The 17,748-nt window shown below is 34.1% G+C and overlaps 1 protein-coding gene and 1 long non-coding RNA gene across 4 annotated transcripts in view; both read left to right on the forward strand.

Annotated features, from left to right (window-relative positions):
* The first annotated feature begins 1,643 nt into the window (after positions 1–1,643).
* Positions 1,644–5,757, forward strand: LOC131036170 (uncharacterized). Its single transcript, XR_009104062.2, has 4 exons — positions 1,644–1,981; positions 4,999–5,072; positions 5,164–5,259; positions 5,504–5,757. It is a non-coding gene; the product is annotated as an uncharacterized LOC131036170 (long non-coding RNA).
* A 1,210-nt stretch (positions 5,758–6,967) lies between these two features.
* LOC131036149 (uncharacterized) overlaps positions 6,968–17,748 on the forward strand; it is a 157,443-nt gene continuing 146,662 nt past the window's right edge. The window contains exon 1 of one of the 3 annotated variants that reach the window (XM_057967962.2): positions 6,968–7,622. In XM_057967962.2, coding sequence (XP_057823945.1) covers positions 7,308–7,622 — 315 coding nt within the window. In that variant the 5' untranslated portion in view covers positions 6,968–7,307. The remainder of the gene's footprint in view (positions 7,623–17,748) is intronic. The other 2 variants (XM_057967963.2, XM_057967961.2) reach the window with 2 other exon arrangements.

Here is a 17,748-nt window from a genome sequence, read left to right on the forward strand (position 1 = left end):
TTGGCTTATGCATGCCAGATAGACATTGCACGCTTTGATATAGACAAACAAGTTATTATGTTAAGATTTTTGTAGTCTACCAACAATCAATAACAATTGTACTGTTTGAAATTTTTCCAATAAATTCATCAAGTGATTACCATCACCAAGAGCAAACTATGTTCTTATAAATCTATTGTGCACTAATACTTTCTATGCATATCATCTGAATCTATATTAAGCAGGGAAGATGTACATACTTGAAATTTGACTGCTATCTTCTCAACAATGAATTAGATTTTGAGATATAGCAGAAGTATTGGTGATAGTAAGTCAATAAATCTCAACCTTTATGAAATATGTACATACAAAATCCCACTGGAACTATAGTTTGAAGATCTCATTAAAAACCATTGCCGCTGAAGCACAATTAATCATTTTTTGTTGGCCAAATCTTGTTTATGAGTGCTCAGGTTGATTAATATGCATACAATTTAGAAATATGATATTTATTTATGATTGCTTATATATATGCCAAAATATAAGACTCTTTAGATATGTTTTGCTTGAATGTTCAACCATATGCTACTAGATCTTGACGACTAATTACTCTTTCTAAATATTGGAAGTTCTGATATCACATTGCCTATAAAAATCTACATAATAATGAATGCTATGTATAAATTCACTTGTGAACATCTCGCTTTTGGGTTGTTAAATGATATTATGTCAATTTAACAAATCTCTTTGCAGATCACACTGTTCATCCATTTTCAACAGCATATGAATTTTGAAGACTAACAAATCTAACTGTGAATTGTGCAATTGTAGTGCATACCTATTCAGAAACCATCTAATTGTGGATGATACTTTTTAGTGTTGTACATTTTTTTTATCAATGTTATTTTGTCAATAAATATAAAATAATTGCAATTGACAATTGATATTTGTGTTCATTTTTGAAAAAAAAATTGTTAATGCTAATTGTTATTGTATATTTTGTTTTCGTAAAGTTCAAAAGCTTTTTATTGTATGTTACCAAATCACTACCCATGCCCTTAGCCTTGCATACTTGACCGCCTATCGGCTTCCCGTTGCACGAAAATAAAGCATGCAACTGCTAGTATAATATATGTAACAATAATAATATTATTGTATCATATTTTAGTTAGAGACTTCATTTCTAATTAGTTAATATTATGTTTTCCTTAATCAAAAGTTAAAAAATTAATTGAAAACAACACAACTATATAATTGTATGACAAATTAACAAACATAATTATTTAATTTATACAATAAAATAAAATATGTATACAAAACTAAATCAATTGTTCCCTGATTTGATTATGTGTAAATTTTTGTATCAATCAAATCCGAAAACAATTAATTTAGATCTTATAAATTGTGGAAACTTATTGTCTATTATCATATTATGCATACAAAATTTCCTAACATCATTTCCTTCCCTCCCGCTGATAATAGGGTGTTGGAATTAGGGACAACATATCATGGCAATGGCTACGCAGCGAACAAAATGGCCCACTACCATGCCTTCTCCATCGGATGCCCCTGTGCCATCCCATGCCATTACGCCAGTCAATGGCCGTCCAATCAAAGGCAAACAGTCCCATTCACCCGTACATCACACGGGTCTCCCTGCCATTAATCCTGAACGCCCGGTTTTATATAACTCATACTGCTAATTCATCAAATGTGAAATAAGCTATTGAAAATGGAGATTCAGAATTGACACAAGTTCTTGGTTTCATAGATTTTTCATTATTGTTAAATATATATCTTATATAATATTTTTTGTATTTTTATTATTTGACTTTTGTTTATACTTATTTTTTTAATGACTAATTATTGTTTAAACTTATGTTAATGAATTTTAAATTACTAATCAATTATATTTTTAAATATTTGTAGGCAACTAAAAGCTATTTCCAAATCAGACGTGGTGAAGCAAGGCCATCTCTACATATTGCACACCAAAAATCAGGTAAGTTTGTCCATAGTAGCTTTCTTCTTCAATCTTTAAAATGCATTATCTTTCATGTAATAATCCCATTTTCTATGAATTTAAAAAAAAAAATGTTAATTTTTTTATAAGGAGTTCAATGGTTTGGTTAATTTTTTAGTTTGATTTCTTATAAATTGTATGTTTTTAATTTGTCATTTAATCCAACTTACTCTTGTCTTTGAAGTGTCATATCATAACTTGATCACATTATTGTAGACATTTATATCATAGGTTTGATCACCATCCATGTTGTTGCCATCCTTTTGTCCTATCAAAAGGGCATCACATATTCATTGGCCTCCATATCTAAGATATAGACATCATAACATGTTATGTCTGCATCCTTATACACTTCCATTATTATTCTTTTTGCAAAATAGGCTAAAACCTCCATAAACATTTATCTCCTAGGTCAAACCATCACATATATATCACCACATTTAATCAAAACCATTTACTTGTAGACATGATCAAACATTATCCTTCATCTTGGATAGTCAAATTTTATCCAAAAATAACTAAGAAAAATGAAAAAATGAAAAACCTAAAATAAAATAAGAAAAGTAGAGTCCATAGGCACATGCCATTCATTACTAAACCACACAAAAGGAAAAACATGAAACAAAATATCTTACACCCGCTTGTAACCAAATATCAAACAAACCTTTGAACCTTTGAACCACAATATATGAAATTCTATATTATTGAGGATTTAATCATATTCTATAATTTCAATATTAGTAAATTATGTAGAATTTCATATATTGTGGTTCAAAGGTTCAAAGATTTGTTTGATATTTTGTTACGAGTGGATGTAAGATATTCAACATTAATAATGATTTTTAATTTTTCATTTAATCCAACTTACTCTTGTTTTTGAAATGCCATATCATAACTTGTTCACATCATTGTAGACATCCATATCGTAGGTTTGATCACCATTCATATTGTTGCCATCCGTTTGTCCTATCAAAAGGGCATCATGTATTCATTGGCATCTATATCTTAGGATATAGACATCATAACATCTTATGTTTGCATCCTTATACACTTCAATTATTATTCTCTGTGCAAATTAGGTTGAAACCTCCATAAACATTTATCTCCTAGGTTTAGACCCATCATAGTATGCATCATATATATATATATATATATATATATATATATATATATATATATATATATATATATATATATATATATATATATATATATATATATATATATATATATATCATAACTTCTTATCATATCATATACATCCAACATCCCCCATTACACACATAGACTACTAACATTACATTTACATCCACACCATAACCTCATATCCTACCATCATTATATCCCACAAAATAATATATACATAATATCAACACATTTGATCAAAACCATTTACATGTAGACATTAAACATCACCCTTCATCTTTGATAGTAAAATTTTATTCAAAATTTTTAAAAAAAATAAAAAAATAAAAAGTAAAACCTAAAAGAAAATAAGAAAAGTAGAGTCCATACGTACATGTCACTCATTACTAAACCACACAAAAAGAAAACTATGAAACAAAATATCTTACATCCACTTGTAACAAAATATCAAACATACCTTTGAACCAAAATATATATGAAATTTTATATTATCGAGGATTTAATGATATTTCTATAATTTCAATATTAGTAAATTATTTTTTATGGTTTCTATTTCTATGATTTTTGCAACATGTCATTGAATTTCATTCTAATATTATTTTGAAACTCAAAAGAAAGTGTGAACACTAAGGCAAAGAGAATTGTGTTATGGAGATTAGAAAAATTAATATAATTGTTCCAACATATTTGAATAAGATAGAGGGTCACTAACTATCTTAATATTATTCAGAATGGGTAAAAACAAAAACAACAAATGGAAATCACTTATCGAACTAGGTGTCCAAGATATTCCAAACTAAGGAAATCATTTCTCAAGTGATGACCTTGAATGGACACCTATTGGAGTTGGTGGTCAAATGGACTTATGTGCTGCAATCCCTTTTGAAAGGCTCCTTCACTTTGTCAAAGGAGAAGGTTTGTTGGATAGCACAGAGAGAAACTTTGTACGCAAGAAGCATAGAGAGTCAAATTCAAATAATCCTACTGATCACACTACCAAGACATATTCAAGGTTTGCCTTTATTTAGTATAATAATTGAACATGTCACAATTTATATTTTTCATTTATTATGTCAATTAATATATATTTTTTGGAAATTTATAAATAGTTATTGGTGTGCTTTTGGCCCCGAGGACAATAGAGAAGAAATTAGAAAAAAGAAAAGGATATGGAAGTTCATCCAAAAAAGGGGTTGTTAGGCTCATTTTCTTGTCAGGGTTATGTATGGTAGACCAAATGTTGCTATTATTACATACAATGAATTTACCCATTGTGATGCTAATGGTGAATTTTGTCATGGAAAGGATGATCCTTCTAGTGGTCCAAGAAGCAATTTTGCACCAAGATTATCAAATGAGTGTAAATCGTATATTGAAACCTTATTACTAATGGGTGTGGGGATTGACACAATATGCGAGCAACACTACTTAGATCATGGTTTGACTAAATTGATGAATAAGAGGGACACATGTTTGTTGAGAAAAGATGTGATGAATGCATGGAAAAGAGTACGCTCCCTTTGATCTCAAAAAAATGAAGATGATGCAAAAAGTGTAAGCTTGTGGCGTGTAGAGGGGAAAGATAATTTTTTCTACTATAAAAGACCAAACAATATGGAAAATATTCCATTTATCATGGGCAGTTAAACACCATGGATGCGAGAAATGATGGTGAAACATTCACACAACTCAATCATTGCAATGGATTCCACATTCTCAACAAATAAATATGGTGTAAGTAAAATAATGTTGCCCATATTTATGTATCTTAAATTAATCTTTGATACTTCTTTTCTATGTATTTCTTCATAGATATCTTTTATTTATTGATATAGTTTATTCATGTGCAGTATGAGTTATATACATTGCTTGTATTCAATGGCCAATGTTATCCCCACTCAGACATTTCGACAAGCCAATCCAGGTATTAAATAATATAATATTCTTCATATTAATTACATAATGTGGCTTTACAGTTGAACATTTTATCTATGTTGATGTGCATGTTTTTGCAGTTTTAAATGATCAACAAATACATGAAGAACATATGTTGCCCTTTCCTACGGATCTTAACCAAGCAACAACAATGGATGCAATGCAAACTAGAGATGGTAAGAAAATTGAAAATTAAATTTCAATCAAATTTTGGATCTTTAACTTCTAAATTAATTTTATTTACGTTGACATGTTAAAATGCATGTTATTGCAGCTTTAAATGATCGGGAAAAAAATGATGAATTGAACTTCAATCAATAATGATTCTTTTACTTATAAAAACATTATGAATTGAACTTCAATCAATAATGATTCTTTTACTTGTAAATTAGTTTTATACCTAGCTCATTATATGTGCAGGTATTGATGATACTATAATGGAGGATCGTGGTCAATATTTTCCTGGATAACCATTATGGTGTATGATACTTTATTGTAATGGATTATTTATTGAGTGTGTAAACTCTATTTAGAAATTGGATCTTGGATGGAGTGGCTTGTTTTTTCAAGATATAGACATTATTTGCATACTATATTTTTGAGTTGGACTACTATTGTGTATGTGAGAAATTGGCTAAATCCATTATGAATTTTATTCATTTTATGCCATTAGCATGCAATTTTCTTTGGGTCATGTTATTTTTACATGATACTTCAAATATGTTTTGACATCTAACATGTCATGTGTTGTGTAAATTTTTAATGATTTTGAGGTGTACACCAAAGAAATGTCACTTGATTAAGAATGCAAAACTATAAACATTCACCAAAACTAATAGAGACATGAACTAACTTGTCTAGAACCCTTGATAGTAAACAAGTCATTAAAACACTATATAGGTGTCTAGTAGGATTTTGATTTATTTGACTAGTACTTTTCCATACATATCTTATCCAAATAGAATCTTGTCCCAATTTAAAACTCATTCAAACTAATAATTGATTTAACTATGAAGTGGGTTCTATTTACATCTTCAAGGAAAACATAGAACTTCATATTGAAATATTCAAAGCATCTACATTTTAGAAAAGAAAAGGCATCATTAAAATGAGAATATTGTTTATTTTATTCTATCGAATTAACAAGCATGAGTATTTGGTTCTATTCTTTATAAGTAGGGCAAGATGTATAATTCACTTATTTTTCTATTTATCTTATATCATAGTCCAAAAACAAGTTGTCTAGAGCTTGATCTGGTATAACTAAGTTATCAATGATAAACATAGGTACAACAATAAATGAGAGAAAAAATGGTTAACTTATTCATGTATGAAACATTAATTTAATTTTATGAATAATACCACTTTTATTGTATAAAAAAATTCTGTTTAATTTTGTATAAATCATTAATTTAATTTAAAATTATTAGTACATTAAAAATATAGTCGTTGAATAATTTAAAATTATTAGTACAATCAATTGATAGAGAAAATATGTTAGAAAAATTAAAATATAAACATGAAAAAAATAATGATATATAATGGTTAAAATAGTAATTAACAACCCGTTTAAATAAATTCACTAAAATGAAAATATATTTTTACGTACAATGACAATATTATAAATTTATTTGGATTAAAAAAGAAACATGTTGAATTAATATATTTATTTTGATAATATTTTTTTTTTAAATCAACATACATTTTTTCCAAATTTCTTAAAAAATAATTCAATTGAATAAAATAATCGAAAAACATGGAAACAAATTTTTTGAAAAAAATATTTTAAAAAAATTATAAACATTTTATTTTTATTAATATTTTTTAAAGTAGGTAAACTGCACGTTGAGGATTAATGGGAGGAAGAGCAAGTAAAACCGGGCGTTCAGGATTAATGGCAGGGAGATCCGTGTGATGTACGGGTGAATGGGACCGTTTGCCTTTGATTGGACGGCCATTGACTGGCATGATGGCATGGGATGGCATGGGGGCATCCGATGGAGAAGGCATGGCTGCGGGCCATTTTGTCCGCTGCGTAGCCATTGCAACATATCATTAGGCCCTCAGTCGACGGCAAACAGAATAGAAAGCACCGACAAACATATGCTTCTGAGAAACAAACCGCGTACAACCTTATCGGCAAATTATTTCAAAACGAGCTCGATTTTCATACTAATTTGAGGGCGAAGTCCTACTTTTCAATTTTGTATTTGGTGTTGCCAGAATGGCGTCCGTTGTAGTAAATTCTTTTCCTCGGGGGTTCAGTATTTTAACCAAAAACTTCAAACATGTCTCGAGTCCGGGGCGCGCGCGGTCGCTTGTGTTTTCGAACGCTATAATTACTTTACATTTTTCTTGCAGACAGAGAAGGTCTCTTTATTTGGCTAGCTTAGGCGGCGGATTGACAGAATTGCGGTCTGGTTTGAAAAAATGCGTTAGTAGACGGAACGAATTGAATGAATTAAGAGGCAGAGGAAATGTTCGAGGGATTTGTTTCTGTAAAGATGATAAAGGCTCTGAAGATATTGGCATGGAGGAGGTAACAATGTTTGCATTACATGTTTCGCGTATTTTCTTGACATAACACGCTTTCAATCGCCGTTTAGTGGTGGAAAGTTTCTAAGTAATGGTTAATACTTGTACATGCTATGCCAGGTATCAAAGAAACGGAATAAGGACATTAGTATGTTTTGCAGCTAAAATTATGTTTTCTTAAATAACTTAGAGCAATTTATAGGGTAATTTACTGCAGTGAGAAAATATAGGATTGGTGCGGACTGCATGTGTTTTTCATTAGGTTCTGGAATTATGGTGCACCTCTATGTAATTACAGGATGATATATTTTAATAACTCGGGCACACAACGCAACTGGCAAGTTGCTGAAGTTTGGGTACCTCTGGTTTCATTTATAATTTTCTTTTGAGGACGGGAACGAGGTCCCAGATGTGACCTCCCAGCTTTGATTAATGTTAAAAAGATACTCAAAATATTTTAATAATATAGTTGAAACTTTAACATGAAATGTTACATCAAATTATTAGGAGTAAGTATTTGTTTTTTTTAAAGTAAACCTGGGTTAGGCACCCAGGGGTTGCTAAACAGAGCGTTGAAACTTGGATTCTGGTAATGAGGTGTTCACCAGATCCAGCATATATACAAATTATCCATGTCATATTTATTTTGTTAGAAAAAAACAACAACATTTCGGATCACACTCTGTAACCATCATCAGAATGATAGAAAGCTCAAAGATTAAAAATGCTGCCAGACCATACTGCCATCATTATTGAATAATCACTGTTACACTATGCAAGACGTGAAGCTTGTTAGGTAATTGTCATTGATGTCAAAGCTTGATGCATGCAAAAAGATATAAGAACCCGCTGTTAGAAAAGAATATGCTGCTGTGTTAGAAAGAATTCGCCTAGTGTTTGATGCTGCTGCATTATACACGCTTAGATACAGAAGAAAACCTGCCTGTGTTAGATAAAGAAAGTAGAGCGCCTCTTTTAAAGCAAATATGGGCACCTCCATAAAGAGATAAATATATGTGATTTAATGAAGATAAGCATTGCCAAGAAAAGAAAAAAAAGCAGATAAGGTTTGAAGCAAAGTTAAGATAAAAAATTAGAGTTATGTGCCTAGAATGAAAAGATATTTATGAAAATTGAATCAGATAAGTTTCATGTCATGTTGGGCGCCAAGGTGGAGAAGATTTAGATAAGACAAAATCAGTTCTTACAGCTGCCAACAAAAGAAAGCAAATCACATAAAGCTGGCAGCCACTTTTAGAAGGAAACAAGAAAAGACTGTTTGAGGATATGATGGGTTAAACCAAATTTGATTTATATTTATATCATAAAAATAAAGATTTAATGTGACATAACTAGAAAGATTTAATGCAGATTTAAAAGCAGATTTGATTTTCATGACCAGATTTGGGCGCCCAAGATATTTTAGAGATATTCCATATTTGAGAATCCAAATAACAATGCCATTTTTAGTAGGTTTTATTCTTGAAGAGTTTTGTGGATATTAAGGAAACAAAAAAATAAAAAATATTATAAGTATCGGTGCTTAATGAATGGGGTGTTTTTTTGGTTGTTGAGAGAAATGTTTTTTGAAAAACAGAAAAATAGAATGTACAGCTAGATAGAGGGTGATGAGCAGAGAAGGACGTACAAATTTATGAAGATTGAGCAAAGTACAGAGAAGTTTTTCAAGCGGAGTTTTTTGGAGGTTGGTGCCTCATATTGAGTTAGTGCTCAGAGGGAGTTGGTGCTTCTAGTGAGTTGGAGCTGATGTTTGTAAGATCAGTGTCTTATGTGGGTTGTTGCCTATAATTTGTAAGAAGTTAATAAAAACAATATTTTGCCACGGTTTTTTCCTTTAAGGGTTTTCCACGTAATTTTTGTGTTCTTGTATGTGTTGTTTGCTTGATGTTTTTGAAGTTGTATTTGTAGATTTGAAATAAGTGTTAGAATTCATCCTAATACTGATTCATCCCCCGCTTTCAATATTAGCTCGTGCTCTTCAATTGGTATTAGAGCACAGTTCCTTCAGAAAAGAGCCTTACAAGCTTGGAGGTGGATATTGAGAAGCACATGATGGCTGGTATTGATGGACATGGTTTCTCCACTAATCGAGCTCCTTTATTTGATGGAACAAATTATGCTTTCTGGAGCATAAGGATGGAGACGTATTTAAGTGCACTTGGATTTGACATTTGGCAATCAATGATTGATGGTTACACAGCTTTGACTACTGCTCCAACTGATGCCGTTGGTAAAAAGGCTAGTGAATGTAATGCTAAGGCCAAGAATGCCATTCTTTGTGGGCTGTTCGAATTTGAATTGGTTAAAGTAATGCATTGTAAATCTGCAAAAGAGATGTGGGAAAAATTGAAAAATATATATAGAGGAGATGAAAAAGTTAAGAAGGCAAAGCTTCAAACTTACAGAGCAAAGATTGAGAGCCTCAAAATGGAAGAAGAAGAAACTATTGCTCAGTACTGTTGTGACGTTTTCACACATCGCCCCATTGCAAATGGGGACCCTTGCTTTTTTTTGCTTTTTAGGGTTTGTTTTCTAGGTCTTTTAGGGTTTTGTTAGTTAGCCTTTGCATTTTGAGTGCTGTCGAGGAGATCAATAGGATAGCAAGTCCGGCTTGAGTGATGTCCTGATCTTGAAATTTGGCTAAGTCTGAAAGTCCTGATCCTGAAATTTGGCTAAGTCTGAAAGTCCTGATCCTGAAATTTGACTAAGTTTGGAAACTGAAAAACCTCAAAAAACTAGATTTTGCAATATAACTCTTGGAGGTCTGAAACCACTCTCAAACATCCTGAAAGTATATATGGAATATAACTTAAAGTATAAGATCACTTATACTTAAATGTTATATTCCATAAAAATTATCCTGATAGAGAGTTCAAAAAGTCAAATTTCGCTCCTGTCCTTCATTGAGGATCCAGAGCGAATTTCGCTCCTGTCCCTCTCCAAGGGACCAAGGCGAAGCGCTCCTGTCCCTCACCAAGGTTCCAAGGCGAAAAGGCTTATTTGAGTCATTCCTGACCTTGTTTGGTCAAATTGGAACATCAAAGGCATGGTGAAGGACGAAATGAGCATGATAGAGCATCGAGACAAGACAATGAAATGATGAAGTTTTTGCCTAGAAGGTCAAATTCGCTCCTGTCCCTCACTGAAGGACCAGAGCGCTTTTCTTTATGTGCACAATTTTTAGACCTTTTTTGGACATTAACTTTTATTCATAGCATGAAGTAAGGTGAAATCTTCCCTAGCAAGGGAATTTCGAGATGAAAAGTGAAGCATTTTGGCCTAGAAGACAAATTTCGCTCCTGTCCCTCACTGAAGGACCGGAGCTTGAATCCCAAATTTACATTATCCTTGCAAGATTTAAGTGATTTCGCGATTTGAGGAGGTCAAGAGAAGTATGTTTTGCCTGTTGAATATAACTTGAGTGGCCTATGAAGGAGAAAATCAACCCAAGTTGCAATAGGTGCTCCTGTCCCTCTCCAAGGGACCAGAGCGATTTTTAAAGGAAGCTCCTGTCCCTCTCCAAGGGACCAGAGCGATTTTCCCTCAAGTGCAATTTTCTTGCAAGGATGAAGCAAGTTTTGTGATTGAAACGAGTGAAGGAAGGCATAATCGGTCCATTGGAGATAATTTCGAAGACTAGCAAAGCACAAGTGAGCTTATAATTGCAAAATCGCTCCTATCCCTCTCCAAGGGACCAGGGCAAAAAACACATTAGCCAGCCTTCCTATCCAAATTGGGACGAGTCCAGGCCAAGGCACAAGTTTGGAATGATATTTAAAGTGCTTCAAGATGGAATGAGGTTGCAAGGACCGCAAAATTCAAAGAAAATGGGCTAGGGCGCTCCTGTCCCTCTCCAAGGGACCAGAGCGAAATCTTCAAAACGCCTAAGTGCCTAACATTTTGAAATGCTATTTCTTGTTGCCAGGACTCGAGATGAAGTGGGGAGTGATGTTCTACGTCTAGGAAGTAATTCGAGGTTGATATGATCAAGAGTTTGTGCAATAAACCAAAAGTCGCTCCTGTCCCTCACCAAGGGACCAGAGCGAAAATGTCCTAAGGAACACTCCTTCCAAAGATCAGATAGATTAAACTCAAAGTTCCAAACAAGAATCCCATTTTGGACGTCCAGGAAGAGATTTTGAATGTGAAAGCAAGGAATACAAGGCCAAAATGAAAAAGCGCTCCTGTCCCTCTCCCAGGGACCAGAGCGAGGTTATTAACAAATTGATATTTTTACTATGCCTAAACGCTAATGTCCTTCAAAACACATTAAATGCCAATTTCGCTAAAACTCCAAAATATTTTAAAAATCAAATTGACATTTAATAAAGGCGCATAGCATTTTATAATTAATTTTGAGCCTTGGAAAATCGTTTTTTTAATTATTAATTGAGGCATTTCGAAGTTAATTATAATTATTATTAAATTAAAAGATGAAGCACTTGAGGTATTATTTTTACTCATTTTATCAAGTCGGCCTCTTCTTTTTTTAATTTTATTTATTTTTTTGCCTTTATTTGCAAGGTCGGCCTCATGGGTAAGTGGAAGGTGAGTGCTCTATATATTGGAGGTGTTGTTTCACAATTCAAATCATTCAATCATCCTTTCAAGTCCGAAATTGGAGAGCAATTTGAAGAGCGAAATCCAGAGGAGTGGAGCGAATTTCTACTAAGTGTGGAGAAGCTAGTGGAGGGCGAAATTCATCTTGAAGGCTATTGGAGAGGCGTATTTCTTGCTAGTTTGGAGGATAATTTCCAGATTTTGAAGACATTTGAAGGCCAATTTCCAGATTTTTTTGAAGAGGAAGGTGGAGTTCTTTTCCAAGCTAAAGGAGGTGCATTTTATCCAAGGGAGAGCTTTGATCTACACTTTGCCTAGCAAAATTCATCTATTTTTACATCATTTCTTAGAGTTTAAAACTCAAGAGGAGGTATGGCGAAATCATCTTGACACCCTTATTCAAGGTTTGATTTTTTTAGACATTTTTTGAAAAATCTAAGTATTACATGGTTAATTAGGAAATGATAACTCAAGATTTATCATGAAGTTTCCTAATTAAAATCTTGAATCTTCCTTTTAAAGTTTAATTTCTACACTTCAAGATATATTATTAATTGTGAAATGTTGTGTAGGTATCAAGATGGCGACTCTCAAGCTCGAAAGATCTACAAGTCGGCAGGTTCTCATCAAGGACGATCAAGCAAGGACAAGGGTGACCTCCTCCAGCCTAGCATCGACAAGGACGGCCTTCTTTGGACTAACGTCATCAAGGGCGACTTCTCCAATCCAGTATTCCAAGGCGAGGTACATCAATCATCCTGCACATCAAGGACACAAGAAGTTAGAACAAGGGTTCGTTGAAGAAGCAGATAGTTCCAGATGAATTAATTAAAGCTAGCTTCTCAACAACATCAAGCTGAATATTTACCAAGTTACAAGTGTCAGACGAGGTGGCATCCTAGTCATCACTTCTCCAGTCAGTGTGGTCCACCTCAGCATTTCCAGATTCAATGTACCTAACTCATGGAAGGTGGCACAAACTCCGATGTACCTACCCCAGCTATCCATTGGTGGAATTTTCTAGAGAGGACATGTGTCCAAGCAATACAATTTTATCATTGGTCAGGCATTAAATGTTATGTAATGGTTGTAACAAACCCTAATTAGGGTTTTCACTGTTGAATCTTGGCCATTGATCTCGAATTGATCTAAGCCATCGAATTGTATTGAGGGCACTATATAAGCCCTGGCATTTCATTTTGTAAAAGGCAGTTAGAAATAGTTAGAATATAGTTGGAAGCAGTTAGAAGACAGATATAGAGTAGTTAGAAGGTGATTAGCTAGTTGATAGAATAGCAATTAGAGTAGAGTAGAGAGAGAAGGCAAAGATTGTTGCCAAGATGTTGTTGTAAAAGACTTGTAACTTCATTGAAGAAATGGTGAAATTTATGGGTCGATTCGACAATTTGCATGGTCTCTATACTTCTCGTATTTGATTTCATGTTATTAGATGAGTGGAAGAAAAGTGCTTGATTGATGGTGGAATTCGTATATCCATACTACTAGCAGTTTGTTGATTGCAGACTTGCCTTGTGTAGTCAACTGGAATCATTCAGTTTAAGCTTAACTTCAATTGTTGCTTCTTCATTGATATGCATCAACCTGATGGTGTCTATGCTTGCAGTGATGATTTGAACATCATAAAGCTTTCCTTCGAAGATCGCACTAACCTTGTGGAGATGGTCCTGGGATGTCAAAACAAGACTTAGTTAGAATTTCATCAAAGATCAATCATTGCTCCTACATTCCTTAGTATTAGGATTAGATTTTTTCCTCGCCCTCATCTTTTTTTCCTTTTTTCAAGTCAAAGCTAGTAAGAGCCTGTGTTCCAGCAATATTCAAAGCAAATCAGAAGTTCAATCATCAAGTGTAAGTCCCCTTGTGATTCCAGCAAATCACATCATACCACAGAGAGCTTATCCACACGTAGAGACCCTACATACAAGAACCTTGAAGTCATCCCGATTGAACCTTTTCGCGACATCTTCAGCAATCAGAGGCTTTACTCAAGAGAGGATAAGGTACCTTTAGGTATTTTATTCTGTGTTTGATAGTGTACAAAATACACGTCAACAAGTACCTACTTTGTGTGGATAAGATATTCAACACTATTAAAGGCCTTAGTGAAGAGATTGAAGAATAGAACCAAAAGTTATTGAAAAAATTCTATGGTCGTGCTCCCCTTGCGATTTGATGCAAAGGTTTCAGCAATAGAAGAGATGTAAGATCTTAGCAATCTAACTAAAGATATGTTTCATGGTATTTTAATTGCATATGAGATGAGAACTATTGGTCAAACATCCAAAAAGGAGGCTGCATTCAATGTTTCACAAAAATAAAAATGAAGAAACATGAATCGAGTGATAGTGATTCAGATGATGAAGAAGCTCACTTCATGAGAAGAATGAAAAAAGGTTCAGGAAAGTACAAAGGGAAGCTACCCTTCAAGTCTTTCAGTTGTGGAAAGGTAGGCCATTTTGCATCCAAATGTCCTTATGCAAGGAAGAGGGCAGCCAGAGTGAAGAAAAACCAAAGTACAATAAAAAGGGTTTTCAAGAGATGAAGAGGAATTTTCAAAAATCTAAAAAGAGTTCTTTATTCTAAAGATTGCATCAGCTCATCAGAAGATAGTGGAGTTTCTTCTAGTGAAAGAGAAGAAATACTTTTCATGGGTATGGAAGAAAACAGTGATCAGAAGGAAGATTCTGGAAATTAGACCAATGAAGAAGATGAAGGAGTTGGTCTTGAAGAAGAGCTTTTCTTTGCCTATGATAAGATTGAAAAGCTTAAGAAGAGAAATTGTAAATTGAAGGTGCAGCTTCAAGACGACAAGGAATCATTAGATAAAATATCACAAGCTTTTGATGAAGCTGAAAAGAAGATTATAGATCTGAAAATCCAGATTGAAGAAGCTAAGAAAATTGAAGAAGTGAGAAATCACTTGAAGATAAAAGAAGAAAACTGCGAAAAATTAGAGGCTGAAATTGTTTCTTCGAGGAAGCAATTAGATAAAGCTGTAGTACACACAAATATAAATTTGAAGAGAGAAAAGAGTTTTCAAATTTTGAGTGAGATCATCAATGCACAAAAGCCTACTTTTGATAAAAGTGGTCTTGGATTTGTAGAAGGTCAAAATTCTAAAGCACCTAGAACGTTCAAGAAATCAAATGAAGAAAAACAAACAAGCTATGCTAAAAGTCTTAAAAATGGTGGAAATAAAGAAAGAGACAACTAGAAGACAATTACATATTCTGGAGTTAGAAACGAAGGCTTCAAAAAACCTCTTCCATCCAAGCAAGCACAAATAACCAGGTTTAAAAACTCTTTTTATGGTTAATGTTTTTCATGCAGTCTGTTTGGTCATAGTGCCATGGATTGCAAAGTACATGCAAGAAATAATTTCAGTCATAGAGCTAGGGACTATGGAGCATATCTTGGAAATGATCATGCATGGAATATGAACCTAAGTCAAGGTTTGATGAGTAGGAATTCTTTTTCTCCTTTAATGAATTTCAATATCATGTGCTACAAGTGCAATAATTTTCGTCATATTGCAAAGTTTGTAGAAGTAATTTTGTAGATTCTCCTAGACAAAGTGAGAAGGAAGAGAAAAGGTTTGGAGAAAGAAGAAAGAAAAAGAAAAAGAAAACCATGTTTGTTTAAACAACCTTGCATGCACAAAATGAAGGTGATACATGGCATATTGACAGTGGCTGCTCGAGACATATGATAGGCGACACAAGTAAGTTTCTTACTTTGAAGAAAATAAATGGTGGTACAGTAAGGTGATAGTGCTCGAGCTAGAAAGGTCACTCTTATTCTTGATGATGGAAGAACAAAAACAGAAAATGTATTATTTGTTGATGGTTTGGAATTGAAACACAGTCTTTTGAGTGTGAGTCAGATGTGTGACTAAGGACACTCTTACTTTCAATTCTAAAGGGTGTGATATAAGAAAAGAAGGCAGATTTATTGCTGAGGCTAGTAGAGAAAGCAACAATCTTTACATTCTTAATAACACCAAAAGTGAAATGTGTTGCATGCAAAGAAACGAGACTCGGACTCGGCAAGGCGGACTCGGACTCGGACTCGGACTCGGGATTCGGCGTCAGACTCGGTTGGACTCGGGAAAGTGAAAAACTCAAGAAAGTTAGAGATTTTTAAAGATTTAAAACTTGTTTTAGGCACCCTTTATTGAATACACCTTAAAGACACAATAACATCATCAAACTCGGCTCATTTGATTACATACACAAGTATACATCAATCACATAAGCATAAACGCAAATTGTAGCTGAAGGAAATAACAAACATAGATTAATAAATATTGTCAAATGTATACAATATTACAAAACTCATGGAATAAAAAATCCATGTCATCATATGATCATCACCAAATGTTTCATACAAATACCAAAGGTAAATACAACTACAAGCCTATGGCTCAGAGGAGCCTGCACCCTCCGGCCCCAACCCCCTGCGAAGGCGTCTAAGGTAGGTCCTGGATGATTCGACAGCCATAGCCACTCCCCGTGACACCATGCCATGCTCACCAACATCAGGAACATCTGTGTCACTATCTGCCTTTGAATCTCCTGTCTGTGCTCGTGCTCTCCGCTCCTCCTCTGCCATGGCTACAGTCTCAGCCTCTATATCTACCTGGTCGATCCAATCAGTGTCAGACTCAGAGGTTAAATTTTCCCTACTTCTATCGACGCAGTTTCCCCCCATATTTTTCGACGGGGGTTTGGGGGCAGCGCCCCCAAGGTGGGGTCAAGGGGCATATCTTTGTACCTACTTTGTCAAGGGGCTGTTGGTAAAAAGGCTAGTGAATGTAATTTGGTAAAAAGGCTAGTGAATGTAATGCTAAGGCCAAGAATGCCATTCTTTGTGGGCTGTTCGAATTTAAATTTGTTAAAGTAATGCATTGTAAATCTGCAAAAGAGATGTGGGAAAAATTGAAAAATATATATAGACGAGATGAAAAAGTTAAGAAGGCAAAGCTTCAAACTTACAGAGCAAAGATTGAGAGCCTCAAAATGGAAGAAGAAGAAACTATTGCTCAGTACCTACTTTGTGTGGATAAGATATTCAACACTTTTCATTTAGTAAAGCCTTGACCCTTGACCCCACCTATTGCAACGCCCCCAAGGTGGGGTCAAGGGTCAAGGTGGAAGAAGAAGAAACTATTGCTCAGTACCTACTTTGTCAAGGGGCAGCACCCCGCAAAAAAACTTATCATTTAATAAAGCCGTCGGGTGTTATTTTTCTATTGGTTGGCATGTTGTAACCCTAATTTTTCTCATTCTCAGGCGGAGGTTGTAGTGAACAAAGACGAGTTTTTTTAAAATGTTTTTTTTTGTCATTTTACTAACCTAGCCAGTAGCCGAGTTTGGGGCTCAGGACTCACCGAGTTTGGCGAGTTTGAGCCAAACTCGCCAACTCGGTGAGTCTGGCGATTTTACTCGCCAGACTCGGACGAGTCCGAGTCCGACTCCCTAGGACTCGCCGAGCATGACTTGCCGAGTCTGGGCGAGTCCCATTTCACT

The sequence above is a fragment of the Cryptomeria japonica genome, chromosome 10 (assembly GCF_030272615.1).
Source record: "Cryptomeria japonica chromosome 10, Sugi_1.0, whole genome shotgun sequence".
In the NCBI taxonomy this organism is placed as follows: domain Eukaryota; kingdom Viridiplantae; phylum Streptophyta; class Pinopsida; order Cupressales; family Cupressaceae; genus Cryptomeria; species Cryptomeria japonica.